The sequence below is a fragment of the Polistes canadensis genome, unplaced genomic scaffold (assembly GCF_001313835.1).
Source record: "Polistes canadensis isolate GaletaPanama2010 unplaced genomic scaffold, ASM131383v1 scaffold_10, whole genome shotgun sequence".
Taxonomy (NCBI): domain Eukaryota; kingdom Metazoa; phylum Arthropoda; class Insecta; order Hymenoptera; family Vespidae; genus Polistes; species Polistes canadensis.
In genome coordinates, this window is record NW_014569557.1 from 1,246,982 (window position 1) to 1,264,999 (window position 18,018).

The following is an 18,018-nucleotide window of genomic DNA, read 5'->3' on the forward strand; positions in this document are numbered from 1 at the left end:
ACGGAGAGGACAGGCGAAAAAGATTTTCATTTCGAAAGTTTAAATCGTTATATTGAAAAAGTGATTTCACTATTATTATTATTATTATTATTATTATAATGAAAATAAAGATGAAGATAATAAACGAGAATAAGATACACACAAGAAGAATAATGAGAAGAAGGAACAACAAGGTTCAACGAGGAAAACCATTAAGAAATAGAGTAGAAGGAGGAATGGTGGCTATGGTTAAGATGATTCGCGTCAATTAATCTCCCTGTAAACGAGAGCATTTTCATTTTCGCTGATGCCCTACTCCTCGACCTCGGAGAATAATAATCCATCTTAAATAACCCGTAGGCTGAACTCTCTGCGGTAGCTTCCTTGGCTGCTGAGCTACCGAGGTATACCTCTTCCTTCCCACCCCCCACCCACCCACCTTTCTCTCCCTCTCTCTCTGCTAGTACGGCAACTTAGCGAAAGCTAAAGTAATCTCGACGGAAGATTCAATTACTGGCCGTGAGTGCAGCTCGAGATTTAAAAACAGAAATTATGCCCATCGTCAGTCGCATTAGCCAGCGTTCGTTCATTTAGTGCGTCCTCCGTCTTCAAATTTTACAAGTACGATAAAGAAGAAGGTAAATGGGATCTTGAAGGGAAAAAAAAGAAATCGAAATATGTCCTATGTCTCTGATTTGAATGATTGCAAATTTTGATTGTTGGTTTAACTGGAATCTGCGTACATACAATTATCGTTCCAATTTATATTTATTTTTCTTTTTAAATAAATCATTTTATCTTCTTATGATCCATCTTTTTTATAAAAATTCAACATTAGGTTATATGATTGAATTTGTTCAGATATAAGTTTGACTATTTCAAAGATAGAAATTCAGATGTGATAGGAATATGAATAAGAGAGTACCTTTTTGATGACCAGCAAGTGAAATTGTTCCTTGATGGATAGAAATGCGTAAAAGTCGACAGACAAGGAAGGGAAACGAACTGCAAGGGCTGCAAAATCGTCAACGGGGAAATGTCCGTGCCTTTGAAGATAGGAACGATAAACCTTTGAAGAGCTTATCCGCACGTCTGCCTTCGAATAGTATTCGTGAGTTGGACCACATACAAGAGAACGAGCCGTATGAACGAATAAGAGACGAGCTTCTTCTTTGCTTATGAAAATACGTTGCATTGATGTAATCCTAACTATATCTTCAAATCCACTTTGATCCTCGTCATTCTTGGATTTAATTAGATCGACGAGATTGAGCAATACGATTATAACATATTTATATTAATTTCCCATCTAGAATGGCAGAGATTTTTTGGGTCATTTCAAATGATATTGCGCAATTGAAACGTTGATAATTTTATCGCGAAAGATGATTAAATCGAAAGTTTCGAAATACGCGAAAAAAATATCACAGAAGTGTAGAATCATTTTCTCGTAATACCGAGATCAAATTATTATATATTTGACCATCGATGTCCGACCAATTTCATTCTTTCTATTTCTGTCTCTCTCTTTCTCTCTCATAGGAGAGATCGGTAGACGACAGAGAATAGCGCCTAAACCGAGATAGGATATGAGCGAAGCGTGAAGAGACCGTTATTGTGAGCGCTGACGCGCGTCATTTGATCGAGTAGACTGTCGGAAGTGTGAGAGAGAGAGAGAGAGAGAGAGATGTCAAGTTTGTGTGTGCACCATTTCCCAACGTGTCCCCTCTGACCCGCGGCTCGAGCTCGCTAACGCTCTGGCAAGTGTTCGCGAGCGGTTCGAAGGGGTGGCCAAGTTGTGCAACCCTAGCCCGCAACTACAACGACAACGATGACGACAACGAGGACAACGACGACGACGACGACGACGACGACGACTCGCTAGGGTGGAATTCACCCCGCAGGCTGGCCAACCTAATGGAAACAAGAAATTGCGGCAAACAGCGTTACCCACGCTTCGACGCCCCGTAAATATTGCGGGAGGAACCATCACCGACAAGCCAACTCTCTCCTTCCTTCCTTCCTTCCTTCCTTCCTTTCCCCCTCTATCTGTCTCTCTGTAGCTTCTCAAAAGGGATAACTATCAAGACGAGATCAACGTTCATTCGAACGATCAATCGACCCAACTTTTTGTTCCCCATATTTCTCAATCGATTATCAACAATTAAGTATTAATATTATTTAGGAGCATTTTTTTCTTAACTTGTAATAATTATAAATAAAAATAGAATGAATAATAATGAGTTAATATAAAGTTATGAATTTCGGTTGCAATCGAAAAAAAAAACACATCTTATAAGGAAATATTTTGTCGGGACAAATTGTGTATCGTAATTTTTGTTTGTAGATTCTATCGTTTTTACATGTATACCTAAGTTTATCTATTTTTTTTTTTTTTTTTCTTTTTTTCTTGGAGAAAAGTCTGACGAAGCCACGGGGAAAAACGGGAGAGTAACGGGAACCTTGTAAATAGGAGAAAGAGCAAACAAACTTCAGGATGCTCGATTATTCTTCGAAGAATTAGGACGGCATTCAGTTGGGTGAAAATCATGGGCGCATTGTCGCGATTCCTTCGAATGCACGGGCCAATTGCCTCTTTTCCTCTCTTCTTCTTCTCTTCATCTTCATCTTCTTCTTTCCTCTCATTCTTCCTTTCTCTTTCTCTCTCTCTCTCTCTCTCTCTCTCTCTTCCTTTCTTTCTTTCTTTCTTTCTTTCTTTCTTTCTTTCTTTCTTTCTTTCTTTCTTCCATCGTCCGCGCGCGTTTTGTCGACGCGTCTCGTTGAAGCAGCAGAGAGCAAAGGAGTCGGCATTTTACCGAATGAGACCGAATGAGAGAGTCAAGTTTTCGAATGTCGGGTAATGAGATTAGCTCGAGGAGAAACGGTAATCAGGAATAAAAATGCGTCAACCGGCGGCATTTACGCTAACTAATCTCCTTCAAGAGCTTGCCTCTAACAGAGTTAGCCAAGGCGCTTGCCTTTTCCGACGCCTGGCCGACTTGTTAGCCGGATAATTGGCCATTTTTATGCTAAATAGTCGCCCGGCTGTTACGGCCGCATTTTAGTTTCTCTTTATCTCAAGGTTTGCATTTAGAAATGCACGTTTTCCAGCTAAGAAAACGAAATAGGAAGACGGAAACAGAGAGACAGATAAAAAAAAACACACACACACATACACTCACGTAAACAAAAAGAAAGAGAGAATAAGATAAATAGGAAAAGAAGCAGGAATCGCTTTATCCATGGAACGATAGATTCGGCCCTTATCGAACTTTTACTTCCCTTACCTTTTTGTTTGTTTAACAGGAAAAAATCAAATAAAATAATAAAACGAAACAACAAAATATATAATTTATGGTGTCATGAAGATAAATCGACGAAGTAACCAATTTTATCAACTTATCCACAACAATTTTGTGTGTTTTACTAATAAAATATTTTAATGAAAGTTAATAGATCGTCAAATAACGTATTTGGATAGGAACATTCATTATTTTCGTTATCTCATCGTATTAGCTCGTCGACCATACGATTTTCGTTGAATTTTCACAGCAGATAACTTCAACGATGACGACGTTGCCAATAGAATTACGTTCGTTTATTGGATCGACTTTCGTATCGTCAGGGCGTCCTTCGATAAAGAAAGAAAAAGGATAAAAGAAACAAGAGGCAGGGCTTATAACGTCAGAGGGTAAAAAGAGAGTAAGACAGAGAGAGAGTGAGGAGAGAGGGGGAGGGGGAGGCAAGAGAACGAGAGAGAGAGAGAATTTAAGAGGTGAATAGGGGTGGGAGGAAGAGAAACAAGGAAGCTCGAAAATCCATCTAGTGATTTCACAGGCAATTATGTCGAAGCGTCCCGGTGCGGCTGAGTTACTCTTATTTAACGCCAATGTGAGCCGAAAGCACGCCTCGCCGAGCTTGCACCGCGATCCCGTTTGCGCAAAATTGTCAATGATAGAATGGCAGATTGAAACGTCACATTGAACGTCTCGCAAACAGGGTTTTCCTTTCTCTCCTCCCTTCGCACTCCCACACCTCCCCAACCGCTCAACTCCGAACGCGGAAAACTTCGATGGTACCGATTCATCGATTCGTCCACGTCGTTTACTACAACACCGCGATCCCGTTGGCGAGTCATGTTGATACCACGTGGAAAAATATACGCGAACGAATTTAACGCCTCGTCCGTTTGAAAAATTAGAAATCTCTCGCGTTTTCCTTTTTTTTTTTTTTTTTTTTAAATCAAAAATAGGCGACAAATTATTGGGTTAATTGTATCGCGTAAATAATATCTTTCCTTTTTTTTTTCATATCTAAGGAACCATTTACTATTTCTATTACGTTTGATTTCTATTGATAAAACCGAAATCGGCCAAATATCGCGGATCAAACTTATCTAATGTACTTATTGAACAAATTGTAAAGATTTTCGTGGAGAATATAAAAAAAAAATAAACGTTTATCGTTTAACATTAAGAAAGCATTTCTTGAATAAACATGCCAATGTCTTATGTCAGTATATATATTTATATAATCAATATTTTAAGTATTTACTTTGTAGAGATTACAATATTTAAGGAGAAAAAAATGTAGATAATAATTCTGTTTTATAGCCGGAGTAAAATATTGAGCTAAAAAATAAAAATACTGGAAATACGTAAGATAGATTTTTCGGCGATAAGCTGGAACTTTGACTATCTCAAAAAAATAGAAAAAAAAAAGAAACAAAAAATTCGGAGAGAAAGTGGAGATAGAAAAATCATAGGATGGCTGCTAACAAATACAAAGAAACGTAGTACTATACCACGAAAGAGTATATGACGTAAAGGTCCGAAAGTTTCCGTGATAAATTGCATTCGAAAAGAGAAGTCTTCTCATTCACCTTTCCTTCCCCGCAGCTAACCCTCGACAAAAGTATCGAACGATTCCTCTCTTCGCGGTGGTTGAATCGAATGAAAAGAAAGCAGTAGTAAGAGAACGATAATTCAATTACCGGAGACCTAGATAAATACGCGAACGAACGCGAGCTAGCAGCACCAACTGCGTTTCAACCTTTCCACGTTTTTCCCTCTCGTAGTAGTTGTAGTAGTAGGCAGTAATATTAGTAGCAGTAGTAGTAGTAGTAGTTATAGTTGTCCGATAGAAATATCGGAGAAGTGAATTTACGCATTTACGGGAATGTATTCTTTACGTTATTATCCTTTTTCCTACTTATTGTCATCCTTCGTTTAGAACACAATAGATTGCCTCCTATTTGAAGGGATACAATAGAATAAAAGAAAAGAAATAATAAAGAGCGAAAGAAATCCAATGGCGTTTCATCGAAACGTTTTTCCCCCATGTTATCAAACTAACTCAAGCTATTTCAATAATTATAACGATATTTACAATGTAAATAAAAGTTAAGAAAACGTAGCGATATATGTATATAATAGATATCCAAGTTGATAGACTATCTGAAGAACTGACAATTAACATTATTCTACGAAAGCCTCGGTTATCTTTCCTTTAGATATAAGAAACAACACGGCTCGTACGAGCGATCTTTCTAATCCCGAAAGCTTGTAGGCCCTTAAAGGACGAGATTGGAGAAACAGTTTCGGTGGAGAGCTCTGAGCGATACCTTAGACGCGTTACTTAGCCACTTTACTCGTCTCGGCCAAAAGTAAAGAGCTGGATCTATAATATAAGAGCAAGGGTAGGAGCAAAAGAGAGAGAGAGAGAGAGAGAGAGAATGTGTATGCACTATGTATTTGTGTATGAAAGATAGAGAGGGTGGCAAGAGCCGAAAGCCAGAGGCGGATGTCGCGCCGGGCTAAAGTTAAATTAAATCACGAGCGAAGGCAGCTAATATTGTAGTTTATCTGGCGGGACATTAGCGTCGGTGAAATATGCGCCTCCTTCGCCCGAACTTAAAATCAAGATTTCCCCGAAGTTCAAGCGCGCGCGACTAGGCTCGCGCTAACTCGCTCCTACCTATTCCTCCCTTCCACCCCCTACCAACCCAACCATCTCTCTCTCTCTTCTACGTCCTTTCCGTGTTTCCTGCTAAGTCGCGCGTGAAAATACTAATTATTATACTGATTATTAATACGAAAAGTTGGCCGAGCCGCTATACTACTACTCCAACCCGTTTCGCGTTACTACTACCTGCCGTTTAACGTAGTCTTCCAGAGAGGGTTGAGCAACAGAGGATGTGGAAGGAGGAAAAGGAAGAGGAAGGCTCCGCCTTCGCGAGAAACCCAGCCAGCCGGATTATGCTTATATGTATACCTACTCGGTTAAAACGAGGAAAAGACGAGCCCTGGATATCTACCGAACTACTCAAATCTGTCCACCGTTTTGTCGTAATAATATCATACGTTTCTATCGTTACAAATTCTAAACAAGAAACCTTGAAATCTGTCTGAAATTTTGGTATCAATTATTAGTCGATAAATTTATGTTGCATCGGATCAGATAATATTGAAATATTAAACGTTTATTTTATAGTTAAACATGTTTTATTGACATATTTTTAAAGATAAAAAATAATTGTGTTACCTTGCATCACGCTAATGTTGTTTTTTGGTTCTTCAATATGTCCTCGACGAAAGTATCGTTCTTCGAGAATCTCGCATAACTAGAATAATAATTTTTAAATGTTTATTAATATTGAGAAATATTGAATTGTTTATATTAGTAACTTACATTCTTAGATATTTGTTTATTTCCTTTGAAGAGAGAGACGGTTGAATTGACTTAGCAGACTCGACTAGATGTTCTTGAGTTACTTTTATATCCGAGGGTTGAATTTTCTCCTCCTATCATTTAAAAAAAAGAAGAAATTTATTAGAAATAAAGACAATTGTAATATGTTCTTCAACAACTTCGAGTACTACAAGTCTTAATCAAATCTTATATGTACAATATATGTCTATTTCGTTTCTTTCTTAATTACTTACGTAGACTTAGGTGAACGTATTATAAAGCTTATCGGTGTGCAAGGCTACTCTCCAATCGTAACGCGTTTAGGAAACTCGCTCGCTAATTAGACGAACAGTTTGGATAACCGTGTTCTTCCGGTAGGTAAGTACCTTCGTAACTTTGTTTTCCACGCGCGCGAAGGAAGTTAATTAATAATTTCCTCTTACACGGAATGCCTCTACGGTGTCCTATGCAAACGTCTTCCAAAATGTTACAAACTCATTCTCCTTTATTTCTATTCATTCATTTCGATTCATTTGTTATTTGCGTTTACAATTTCTACGAAAACTACATATTTATTTTCGAGAACTTTGGAAATTTATTTCTAATGATCCAACAAGACATATTGTCGAAGATCGTTATTTAATAATCAAAACCAACCACCGTCATTGTTAGAAAAAACTTTCAATGTTTAAACGAAAAATCTTAACAATCCATTACTACTTTTCGATCCTGCTGAAAGGAAAGGATAGCGTATGGCTCGCTCTATCTCTCTCTCTCTCTCTCTCTCTCTCTAAGTCGTGTATCATTATAACGCATAAGATAATAACCCCCTCGACGTTCAGCGAGGCGTAGGCCAAGATGAAGTTGAGCGAGATCGAGGGATGGTCCCGTACTCTCTCACTCTTCTAGCTGTGTGCTAATAAACCTTGCTCTCTACGTTTCTCCTAGGTTATATCGCAATACCTCTCTACACTAACAACGATGGTGGCACCAATGTTAGTAATGGTGGTGGTGGTGGTGATGATGATACGATATAGTAGATACGTCCTTCGTTTATATCTTATATGTGCATATATATGTATATACGTGTTTATGTAAGACACAAACCTAACGATATTATCGTCATTACGTACTATCTTACTTCGGAAGTTCCCTACAAATGATTCTCCGCGAATCTCCCTTCATTCACAGAAAATGCTTTTCATTATTGACGAAATGGCTTGAGAAAGATCGTTAGCGAAATGTCTTATTTTCACAGAATACAATGATTTTACAATACTATACCGTTTGAAAATTAAAACTAAACCAACCAGACGTTCCATTGAAAAATTATCTATTATTAACATTAATATATTTGTATTATATTTACCGGTATGATTTTCACGGCGTCTTCAAACGCAGCCAATTTAGCTTGGGTTATTATCGCGTTCAAATCGGCACCAGTTAATTCAACCGAAATACGTGCGATTTCTTTGAAATCTAATTCCGTTACGTTTATGTTCTGGGATTGGCAAAGAACATGCAGTATCTCTTTTCTTTCCACCTAATAAAATAAACGTAAAAGTTGATGTTAGGACAATGTTGGTATGTCATTGATAAATGTTAGAATATCTTATATACCTCATTTGGTAATGGACAATATAACGATTTATCCAAACGACCAGGTCTTAAAAGAGCTGGATCTAATAAATCTGGTCTAGACGTGGCTGCCACTATAGCAACGCCTTCTCTGTCTTCTATACCATCAAGCTGGGTCAACAATTGATTCACCACTCTATCCGTTACACCTGTACTATCATGCCCACGTCTGTAGAAAATATTAATCATTAATTTAATAATTTGAATGAATCATTAGATTTCGAATAATTTACCTTGGAGCAAGACTATCGAATTCATCGAAAAAAAGAACGCATGGTTTAGCGCGAAGAGCTCTATAAATATTTCATTTTATATTACAAAACATCTAATTAATCTTTTCTTTTTTATATTTCATTGTAAGATTGTATAGAATACCTTTCGAAAATTTTTCTTACAGATTCTTCGCTTACACCAATGTATTTGGATAACAATTCAGGGCCCTAATCGAAACGAATGATAAAAAATAAAATGTATATATTTAAATACAATTGTATAATAACAATTTTCGTACCTTAACACTAATTAAATTAACCCCACATTCATTAGCTATAGCTTTGCCTAAAAGAGTCTTTCCTGTACCTGGCATACCATACAACAAGACTCCACTTTGAAGTTTGATCGGAGCATTTTTAAATATTTCTGGATACTTTAATGGCCAATGTAAAATCTCCGTCAAGGATTTCTTAATTTCAACTAATCCTCCGATATCTGACCAAGTGTGATCAGATCCTTTATACAATTGAACACCTTGCAAAGACAATGGTTTATAATTTTTCAGGACATTAGAAATATCGTCTTCTGTGATAACTATCGGTGGTTTGGTATCTTCTTTTGCTAATTAGAAACGGTCGAATTAGAATATCTTTCGTTGATTGTTGTTTTTAACGTAATCCGTATAAACGTTTGATATTTATTACCGCAACGTTTCCAAGCTACAAACGTCGCCTTATCTGCCACATCAACGAGATCTTGTACCATCCATCCCTCTGTCTTGTTACCATAGTAATTCCAATTCACGTTGCCAGGCACATACAACTTGTCCTCGAGCATTAATTGCAAAATATCGATTCTATCCGGCTGAGGTGAGACAAATTAACGAACGTATATACTCTAGATCGATGACACAAATTTGCATATGCGAATGATAACACAATGTTTTCTAAAAGCCTGTGAATTACAAAATTGATTTACCTTTTCGAGGTTTGGCATTGAGAGAATCGTTCGAAAAAAATTTGATCCTTTGGATGGTCTCATTTTTTTCCCAATGTTATTCACGCTAACGCACGTAGCTATGACCGAAACGTAATGCGATTCTTGACATTGCATTACAGTATTGATGATCATGTCAGTAACCCTACCACATTTTCGTGATAATATAGTACATACATGTTTGTTTAAATACAATTGAGTAATTATAACAGTGGCCTAAATCAACAAAATTGCCAAAATTAATTGTAGAGTTTATATTATAATGTAAATAATAGTAATACAAAATACAAGAGAAAATAAATTTATTGATTTATACTACTGTCATAATTACCACACAGCACAATTAAGTTTGAATATATCAAGCATAATAGAATTTAGCATTTAAAATATACCTAAATGCATTCACGGAGTCAGGAGTATTATTCTCTTCGTTGTTTGATGATATCATAGTAATGCTTTCGATATTTTCCAAAAATAGTACAGATGGCTGATGATAAATACATTGAGATATCGCGGCACATATGATCTTCTGTAACATTTCTACTTTTCTTCCTAAATGCGAACAAAGAATTTATATTCACCCCATATTTAAATAACTTTGTTATCGTCATTGAAAAAAATGATAAATGTTTGTAATACTTGTAATAGTTTAATACCTTTGAACGATATACAATCGATTAAATGAGTATATACAAAATACGGTGATTTTTGCAATCTTTTCATTAATATTTTACATAAAGTTGACTTTCCTGAACCAACCTCACCGCATATTAAAATATTTTCTCTATTATATTCGAGATTCGTTGGTGCATTTAATCGTAAACTGAGGTCAAGCGTAATTTGACATTCCGAAAGAATATTTTCTAAATGTCTGTAATATATGATACACCAACATTATATTTTTTATAAATCATAGATAAATATTATATACTAAATATATACCTCATAGAAATTTTTTCGTAAGAGTCATCCTCTATTTCATATTCCAGTGTTAACAAATCATCCAAAGCTAATTTTGATTTAAGATGAATTGTAATATTTTTAAGCAAATCTTTGTCGAGAAAAGCATGTGTACACTTCTCTGGTAAAAATTTAACGATGCATCGATTACCATCATTAAGTTTAATGGGTGCACAAGAATTTAATAAGACCTTTTGGTGAATAGAATATTTTTCAACAAAATCTTTGATATTTTGCAAGAACGTTGTTTGAATCGTCGGATAAATTTCAATGGTCAAAGGAATTGAATTTTTCTTAACTTCGATCGGTGATAAGACAACTTTTGCACCCATCTTTAAACGCAATCCAATTCTTACGCTCTCAGAAATATAAATATTACTGTGAACATAATCTAGCTTAAAATGAATTTTATCTATATCATCTGGAAATTTATCCAAAAGGTCCTCCAATATGAAAACTTTCACCGTTAATTCCGAAGATAAACTGGGAATTGATGATTCTATGTTTTTCAAAAAATGTGTACTTTCTGTATTAACGTTTACTTGTTCTTCCGGTACTTTCTTTATTTTATAAATTATACCATCATTCGTATATTGTACTTCTTTCGGTAGGTGAAGTCGTGATACAAAAACGTTGTAAGGAGATCTCAAAATAACGTTGACTGGATTGATACTATCAAACAAGCTTAATTCGGGAAAGAAATGTACTCGATAAACAACCAATTGATTTTGTTCTTGTCGATAATTTTGTAACAACGCGTAATTTTTATCGAGCTCATTTTTCTTATTATTCCCAGTCTCCGAAAAAGTTGGTATTAATTTTTTTAATCTATTACATAAATTAAATCTATAGTCGTTTGATTCTATTTGTTTTTTTACGTTAGTTCGAATTTCATTAGTCACGTGAACTTCCGTAAATTGTTCCAATTTTCCACAAGGAAAATTCGGTTCAAGAATCTCTGTAATCGATTTCAAATATAAAATATACAAAAAATATCCCAATAAGATTCAATTAATTTTAATGAATGTATAAATCACTTGCCTGTAGTTACAACTATAGTTGAAAATTTCGAGACCCAAATTACTATAGGCTGATTTTGCGCAACTATTTGAATTTTATTTAACAAAGTCGATTGAATTTTATCGACTTGAAGTTCCTATAATACAATTATAGAAAAGTGTTAATATTCTACGATCATATTGGTAAATAACGTTAATTATACGTTAACTACGTAAATAATAACGTTAATTAATCGTCGATTAAACTTTACCAATATCTCACGATCTTCATCCGTTCGTGGAACAACTGTTATACTCATCAAAGATGACACATCTTTTACAAAAGATATAAAAACTTCATCACCTTCCTCTATATTCAAACATTTCGCAAATGGCGCAGAAAGACATAGCGCTCTATCGGTAATTTGTCTCGAACTACATGATAAAAAGTATGTCGCATCCTTGTGCGATACTGCGATTACGTTATTCTGCGATAAATAATATATAGCAACACAATTAGATTAAATAATAATAATTTTCAAAAATCATAAAAAGTATCTTAATGTAAATAATTAATTTAAAAGAAGAATAAAATTATCGACATATGGTACGGTCGATAAAATAACAAAATGTCGAAACAAATGATCCTGCTATCTAGCGACAAAGATAAAAAATATATAATAATAGTATCTCAATCGGTTATATTGTTCCAAATTTATTTTACTTCACACAGGTAGCGTAAAATGATTAGCGCAATAAGAAAACAAATAAAGAAAGAAAACACTAACCTTTGTTCCTTGTCTACGTAGCCAGGTATCCGAGACATACGCGAAACAATTATCAATTTTAATATAACTCACTAAAAATCGTTCTCCCATATTGTCGATGCTCAACACGTGTTACGAAGCAACATTTGTAAACGCATAACAAAATGCGTGACAATACAACAATAGTGTCAAGAAAACAACAGCAGCAATTACATGCTATTTTGCTCTCTGTCGCACTTTGACGTTCTATGCACAGAAATAAAATTAAATTGCACGTATGTATATAAATATAAATATCTAACAAATTGTAATAAATTACAATCGTCGATATTAGTAATTTTCAGGTTAAGAAACTTAACTAATAAACTTTACGTTACAAATAAGTTATTTCTGTACCCGGTCGGTAACTTTAATGACGTAAGATAAACTTAATGAAAGATCAAAGGTGAATAAGCAGAGTAATTAAACGTAACGAAGAGTTTTATATAAAAACAATGCGTTAGCGAGTCTCGTTATTCATTTGCTTATATCATTAACATACTGCGTTCTGAATGCATCGAATTATTTTAAATGATGTATATATTTCCAATAGGATGTCAAATTTATGATCGATATCAACTATTTTTTTTTTATTAGTTTTTTGTACTTCCTTATAATAAGGTCACTAACCTTGAAATGCTGCATCAAAATATCAGATGAAAGAAAAAATTCTACACTAAAAAATACTATATTCGATTACGAACTATAAATATAATATTGTAAACAAATTATAAATAACAACTTTGAATTATTACTCTTTCCAATTTTTGATAAATAAATAGTTTACTTGGTGGTCAGATTCAAAAATGTCTTCAAACGGTTTAATTTCACTCTCAATGAAAAAAAAATGTGAAGATAACGTTATTTGAATATTACTTCGCGTGATTTACAAAACTATAATATAATTAATTACATTGTGTATTACACGTATAATTACATTATATATAATTTACTAATAATCTTTTTTCATTTTTATCAAAAAAAAGTTATAATAATTATCAAAGATTCGTTTAAATAAATATATTGAAAATTAGATATTAACGCGTTTAACAAAATTTTATTTAAAAAGTAATAAATTAAAATGACCCTAGATAATTTTTCCCAGCTCCCCAAGAAATAGTAATTAAAGTTTGTTCAACTTGAAAAAAATTTATACTTCCGTCATAGATAGCAGATCGATCGCTAAACTCGCATTTTTATTGGCCCTCTTAAATTAAGATTGTCCAATCGTAAGATATACGTGTATCAACTGTGATATTTTGAATTGTTTTGAAGCAGCGTCAACTACGGTTGCTCTATAGAACGATTGAACAGCTTAGTAACGTTCTGTTGCATAGAAATCATATAAATGTGAAAGTTCATACATTTTCAAATATATATATTATATACATAAATAATTATTTTCTCAGGTAACTTTTATCTATGTATCTTTGATTTTAATATTATAACCTAAAAGTAACGATATCCATTTAACATTCTAATCGTCGAATGTTTTCTCTGCCCACAATGGTGACTCTTGTATTAAACTAAAAGTTTCACAAATTTCTTAACTCTAAATTCTATTTCATTTATAAAATATTCGAATAAAAAAAATGTAGTGTTTATGAATTATAAATTTAATACAATATTAATATCCTATCATCTATCACAAATATAATCATTTATGTATTCCCGCGTTTTTTGATTTCATTTATTCTTGTAACTGCAGTTTTTTTGGAGTAAATTTTTAGGAAGAAAAAGAATGTGGAATCATAATCGACGATATTTGTTTGGTAATTTATTAGACTCAGGATATTGCAGGCTTATTGCAAATGTAGAAGTTACTTGAAAAAATATGCGTGTATTGTATGATTATATGTTTATATTAATCTAAATTTTCGTTTCTTTTTTTGTAGAAGTTTATAAACAAATTTCTTAGTTAAATAATAGTAACAAAAATGGTTCCACGCAAATCGGCACTTAGGGAAACCAAATCAAATGGTTCTATTATATCATTAAGAAAAGGAATTTCAACAAGAAGCCAAAATGTAATAGTTAACAATTTATCTATAAAGCAACCAATAATAAAAAAAGATAACCGAGGTAAAAGAAAAGCAGATGCATCACCGTTGAAAGATAAAACTGTTAAAAGATCTGCATTAGGAAATATTACCAACGTAAGTATTGTTTCGTTTATATTTAACACAAGTATTCTTTTTAAGTGCTCATTTTTATTATTCCTTTATGTATTCAGGCTATTGGAAAACAATTAGGAACACAACAACCGGAACCAAAAAAAGTAGTTAAAAAAATTGCTACTAAAACCAAACCACATATTCCAAGAAATGCAAATAAGGTTGTAGCAGAGAAAATATTTCCAAAACAAGATGTAGTAACAATAACTAAATTAAAGCCAGTACAGCGTGTGCAAGCAATCAAACATGAAGAAGAAGAAAATAAAATAGTTAACAATAAAATAGAACCTATTAGGCCTAGCTTAGATTCCCAAAAATCCGAGAATAGCTCGTTGTATATGAGTGCATTGGAAGAAGAATCAGAAAATAGTATTAAAATATCTAAGAGAGTAAATAACGAGGTAAGTTTTTATCAATGTTAATTATATAACTTTCATACGCGCATATAATCAATTAATTTAATATTATGCTCTATACATATAGCATTTATGGCTACATAACTGTATATAAATATATAAATTTAAAATAAATGTACATTTAGGCTGAAATAAATGAAAAAAATCAGAAGAATGAGAAAAATGAAATCAACGAAAAACCAAAAATTGACGATACTACGAAAGATAAAGTAGAAATAACATATATTACTACAAAAAATGTTGATCCTATACCTGAAAGGATACTACCGCAAGGCGTACAGTGGGATTTTGATATAGAAAATTGGTTAGATCCATTTCAAGTATCACAGTATGCTATGGATATTTTTAATTATTTAAAGGATCGAGAAAGTTTATTCCCTATTGGTGATTATATGGAAAAACAAGTATGCCTTTCACGTTGGATGCGATCACTTTTAGTAGATTGGATGGTTGAAGTGCAAGAATCATTTGAACTCAACCATGAAACTTTATATTTGGCTGTGAAATTAGTTGACCTCTATTTAACAAAAGTCACAATTGGTACGGAGACTTTACAACTTTTAGGCGCTTCCAGTCTTTTTATAGCCAGTAAATACGACGTAAGTTAAATTCATGTCGTAAATAAATCCAAATTCACTAATATTTCTCCTTACATCGTTTTGAAATATAATTACGATATTTTACTCGATATTTGATTATAATTTTTTTATACATATATGTTTGTGTAATTAGGAAAGGATACCCCCGATGGTTGAAGATTTCTTGTATATATGTGACGGCGCTTATTCGCAAGGAGAACTTATCAAAATGGAAATAAGTGTTTTAAAAGTAGTAGATTTTGATTTAGGTATACCTCTTTCTTACAGATTTCTTAGGCGATACGCTAGGGTGTGTATTTTATTTATTTTGTTATTAATCTCATAATAATAAAATGAAATATTAATTCAATTTTATATCTATATATATATATATATAGTGTGGAAAAGTATCAATGCCAACATTAACTCTGGCTCGATATATCTTGGAATATTCATTGATGGATTATTCGGCCATTAGGTTTAGTGATAGTAAACTGGCAGCGTCTGCTCTTCTACTTGCATTTCAAATGAAAGATTTAGGTGGATGGACTCCAACTTTAGAATATTATAGTGGTTATAAAGTTGATGAAATACGAAATATTGTCTATGTTTTAAATGAAGGACTACATAGAAAACATAAAGAAGCATTAGTAACAATTCGCAATAAATACAGTCATAAGTAAGTAAACGCTTTTAATATTATAAATATTGTAATTATTATATAAAATATGCTAGAACTATATCTGTAAATAAATATCTCCTAAGAAATATGAAAAATTTATTAATTAAACTAAAATTTATTTACTTTTTTAGGATATTCTTTGAAGTAGCAAAACTGCCATTAAAAGATACTCTAGATATTTAAATACTTTTAATAAGCATTTAAATGTAGATAGATATTTCTATAATTATTCCAAAACATAAATCTGATTAACTGTTATTAGTTGATCTATGCGTAAGCTAAAATGTTATCATTATAATCTCACAAGCATCAATGTTCAGATCATAATAAATGATTGAACACAGTTTACATAAGGAATAGGAAAAAAGATAATATTTCGGTGTAATTTTAATTACTATTGTGAAATGTAAAAATAGCTTATATTGAATGACACAGAAGCTCAATTAATGCTTCGCATAAAAATTATCTTCTAAAAGTCAATACAAATAATCTCGTTATGCATCTACCTTTTCTTTTTTTTATTATTATTATTATTATTATTATTATTTATAGACTTCAATATCCTCTTTATCGCTCTATACCACAATTTGTTTTATAATTTTTTGTTAACAAAAAATATTTATTTTAACGCCACACTTTTGTACTTTCAGGCAATGTTTAGCGCAAGGTATTTTAAAATATCAAAAGATTCAGATATGCATTTATTTATTATTTTTTTTTTCTTTTCTACTGATATTTTTCTTTTTGTTTTCTTTTTTACAACATTGTATACTCTGTATTGTAACAATTCATTGAATTGTTATAAACTTACGAATAGATTTTATAGAAATTTATTATTTTGCATCTTCTTTAAAGTATATCCGTGTGGCGCATTGTTATGCATTTATACATCTTAGACGTAAACTGATAAAGAATGTGAATGACGAATATTTATCAAATTTTTCAGTGTTCATACAGAATGTGCCCGTATGATTCTATAGTATTTTAATATATAATGACTGAATTTGATAAATATTATAAATAAGAAAAAGAAACTCGTAGCATGCTTTTACTTTTAGAAGTTTTATAAAAGAAAAAAAGAAAAAAAAAAAGTACGTTCGTTGTAATGCTCAACAAAATGTTTGATCAAATATTTTTACAACGATATATATATAAAAAGTAACACAATGAAATAAATTATTATATTCTTCTACTCCTATTTTATTTATATTGAAATATATAATATACCGTCACTTTAAATATAAAATTTTGTTTCCAATACATCAATGTTTGTATTCAAATGAATTGGTTATCTATATAATATTATGTGGCTAAGTTTTGCAACCAAGTAATGAAATATTCCAAAGCATAACAAAACATAATTAATTATAATATAAATTGAAAATTGTATTTACACTTATATTCAAACTTCTTATTTTTATATTTATACATATATATATGCATATATATGTATATATGTATATATATAAATAAAAAAAATAAATAAGTAAACAAATTACTACCACCTGTGATATAAAACATTTCTTAAAAATATCGCAAATTTTCGAGTATTAATTGCACATACTGCAAAATTTCTTATTTTATACCAATATAACTTGCATATTAACAAAATTCAATTTATATTGTGTAGTAGCAATTAATGATTTTTTAAATGTATCACAAATTCACGCATACAATTGTACATACTGGTCATTTGTAACTAATGTACACATATCCTTCATAAATTGGAAACAAATTTTTAAAAATAAAAGCTGAATTGAGAGATTTGGTAATGTGCAGCCGTGATAAGATTTACTGAAAATTTAGGTGGTGTAAATATATATATTTTATAACTATCGAACATGTAAGTGTTTATGATTGTATAAGTTTGTATGTCGACCATTATAAA

At 32.4% G+C, this 18,018-nt stretch overlaps 2 protein-coding genes across 6 annotated transcripts in view; one reads left to right on the forward strand and one right to left on the reverse strand.

Moving 5' to 3' along the window:
* Positions 1-12,372, reverse strand: part of LOC106793034 (peroxisome biogenesis factor 1) — a 52,541-nt gene extending 40,169 nt beyond the window's left edge. For all 3 annotated transcript variants that reach the window (XM_014759620.1, XM_014759621.1, XM_014759622.1), the window contains exons 1-15: positions 12,263-12,372; positions 11,747-11,962; positions 11,518-11,632; positions 10,459-11,434; positions 10,173-10,387; positions 9,909-10,068; positions 9,499-9,661; positions 9,225-9,384; positions 8,819-9,141; positions 8,683-8,747; positions 8,541-8,600; positions 8,290-8,476; positions 8,039-8,212; positions 6,670-6,782; positions 6,523-6,601 (exon numbers count right to left, since the gene is read on the reverse strand). In XM_014759620.1, coding sequence (XP_014615106.1) covers positions 6,529-6,601; positions 6,670-6,782; positions 8,039-8,212; positions 8,290-8,476; positions 8,541-8,600; positions 8,683-8,747; positions 8,819-9,141; positions 9,225-9,384; positions 9,499-9,661; positions 9,909-10,068; positions 10,173-10,387; positions 10,459-11,434; positions 11,518-11,632; positions 11,747-11,962; positions 12,263-12,352 — 3,090 coding nt within the window. In that variant the 5' untranslated portion in view covers positions 12,353-12,372 and the 3' untranslated portion in view covers positions 6,523-6,528. The remainder of the gene's footprint in view (positions 1-6,522; positions 6,602-6,669; positions 6,783-8,038; positions 8,213-8,289; positions 8,477-8,540; positions 8,601-8,682; positions 8,748-8,818; positions 9,142-9,224; positions 9,385-9,498; positions 9,662-9,908; positions 10,069-10,172; positions 10,388-10,458; positions 11,435-11,517; positions 11,633-11,746; positions 11,963-12,262) is intronic.
* Positions 12,373-12,427: 55 nt separating this feature from the next.
* On the forward strand, positions 12,428-17,329 carry LOC106793036 (G2/mitotic-specific cyclin-B3). Of its 3 annotated transcripts, none has more exons than XM_014759624.1 (7): positions 12,428-12,516; positions 14,176-14,436; positions 14,514-14,855; positions 14,996-15,469; positions 15,603-15,758; positions 15,847-16,127; positions 16,262-17,329. In XM_014759624.1, exons 2-7 carry the CDS (start codon positions 14,218-14,220, stop codon positions 16,311-16,313), a joined length of 1,524 nt encoding a protein of 507 aa, XP_014615110.1. In that variant the 5' UTR covers positions 12,428-12,516; positions 14,176-14,217; the 3' UTR covers positions 16,314-17,329. The 3 variants fall into 3 exon arrangements, with proteins under 3 accessions (XP_014615110.1, XP_014615109.1, XP_014615111.1); XM_014759623.1 differs by lacking the exon at positions 12,428-12,516 and adding an exon at positions 13,537-13,689; XM_014759625.1 differs by lacking the exon at positions 12,428-12,516 and adding an exon at positions 13,995-14,052.
* Positions 17,330-18,018: the final 689 nt, after the last annotated feature.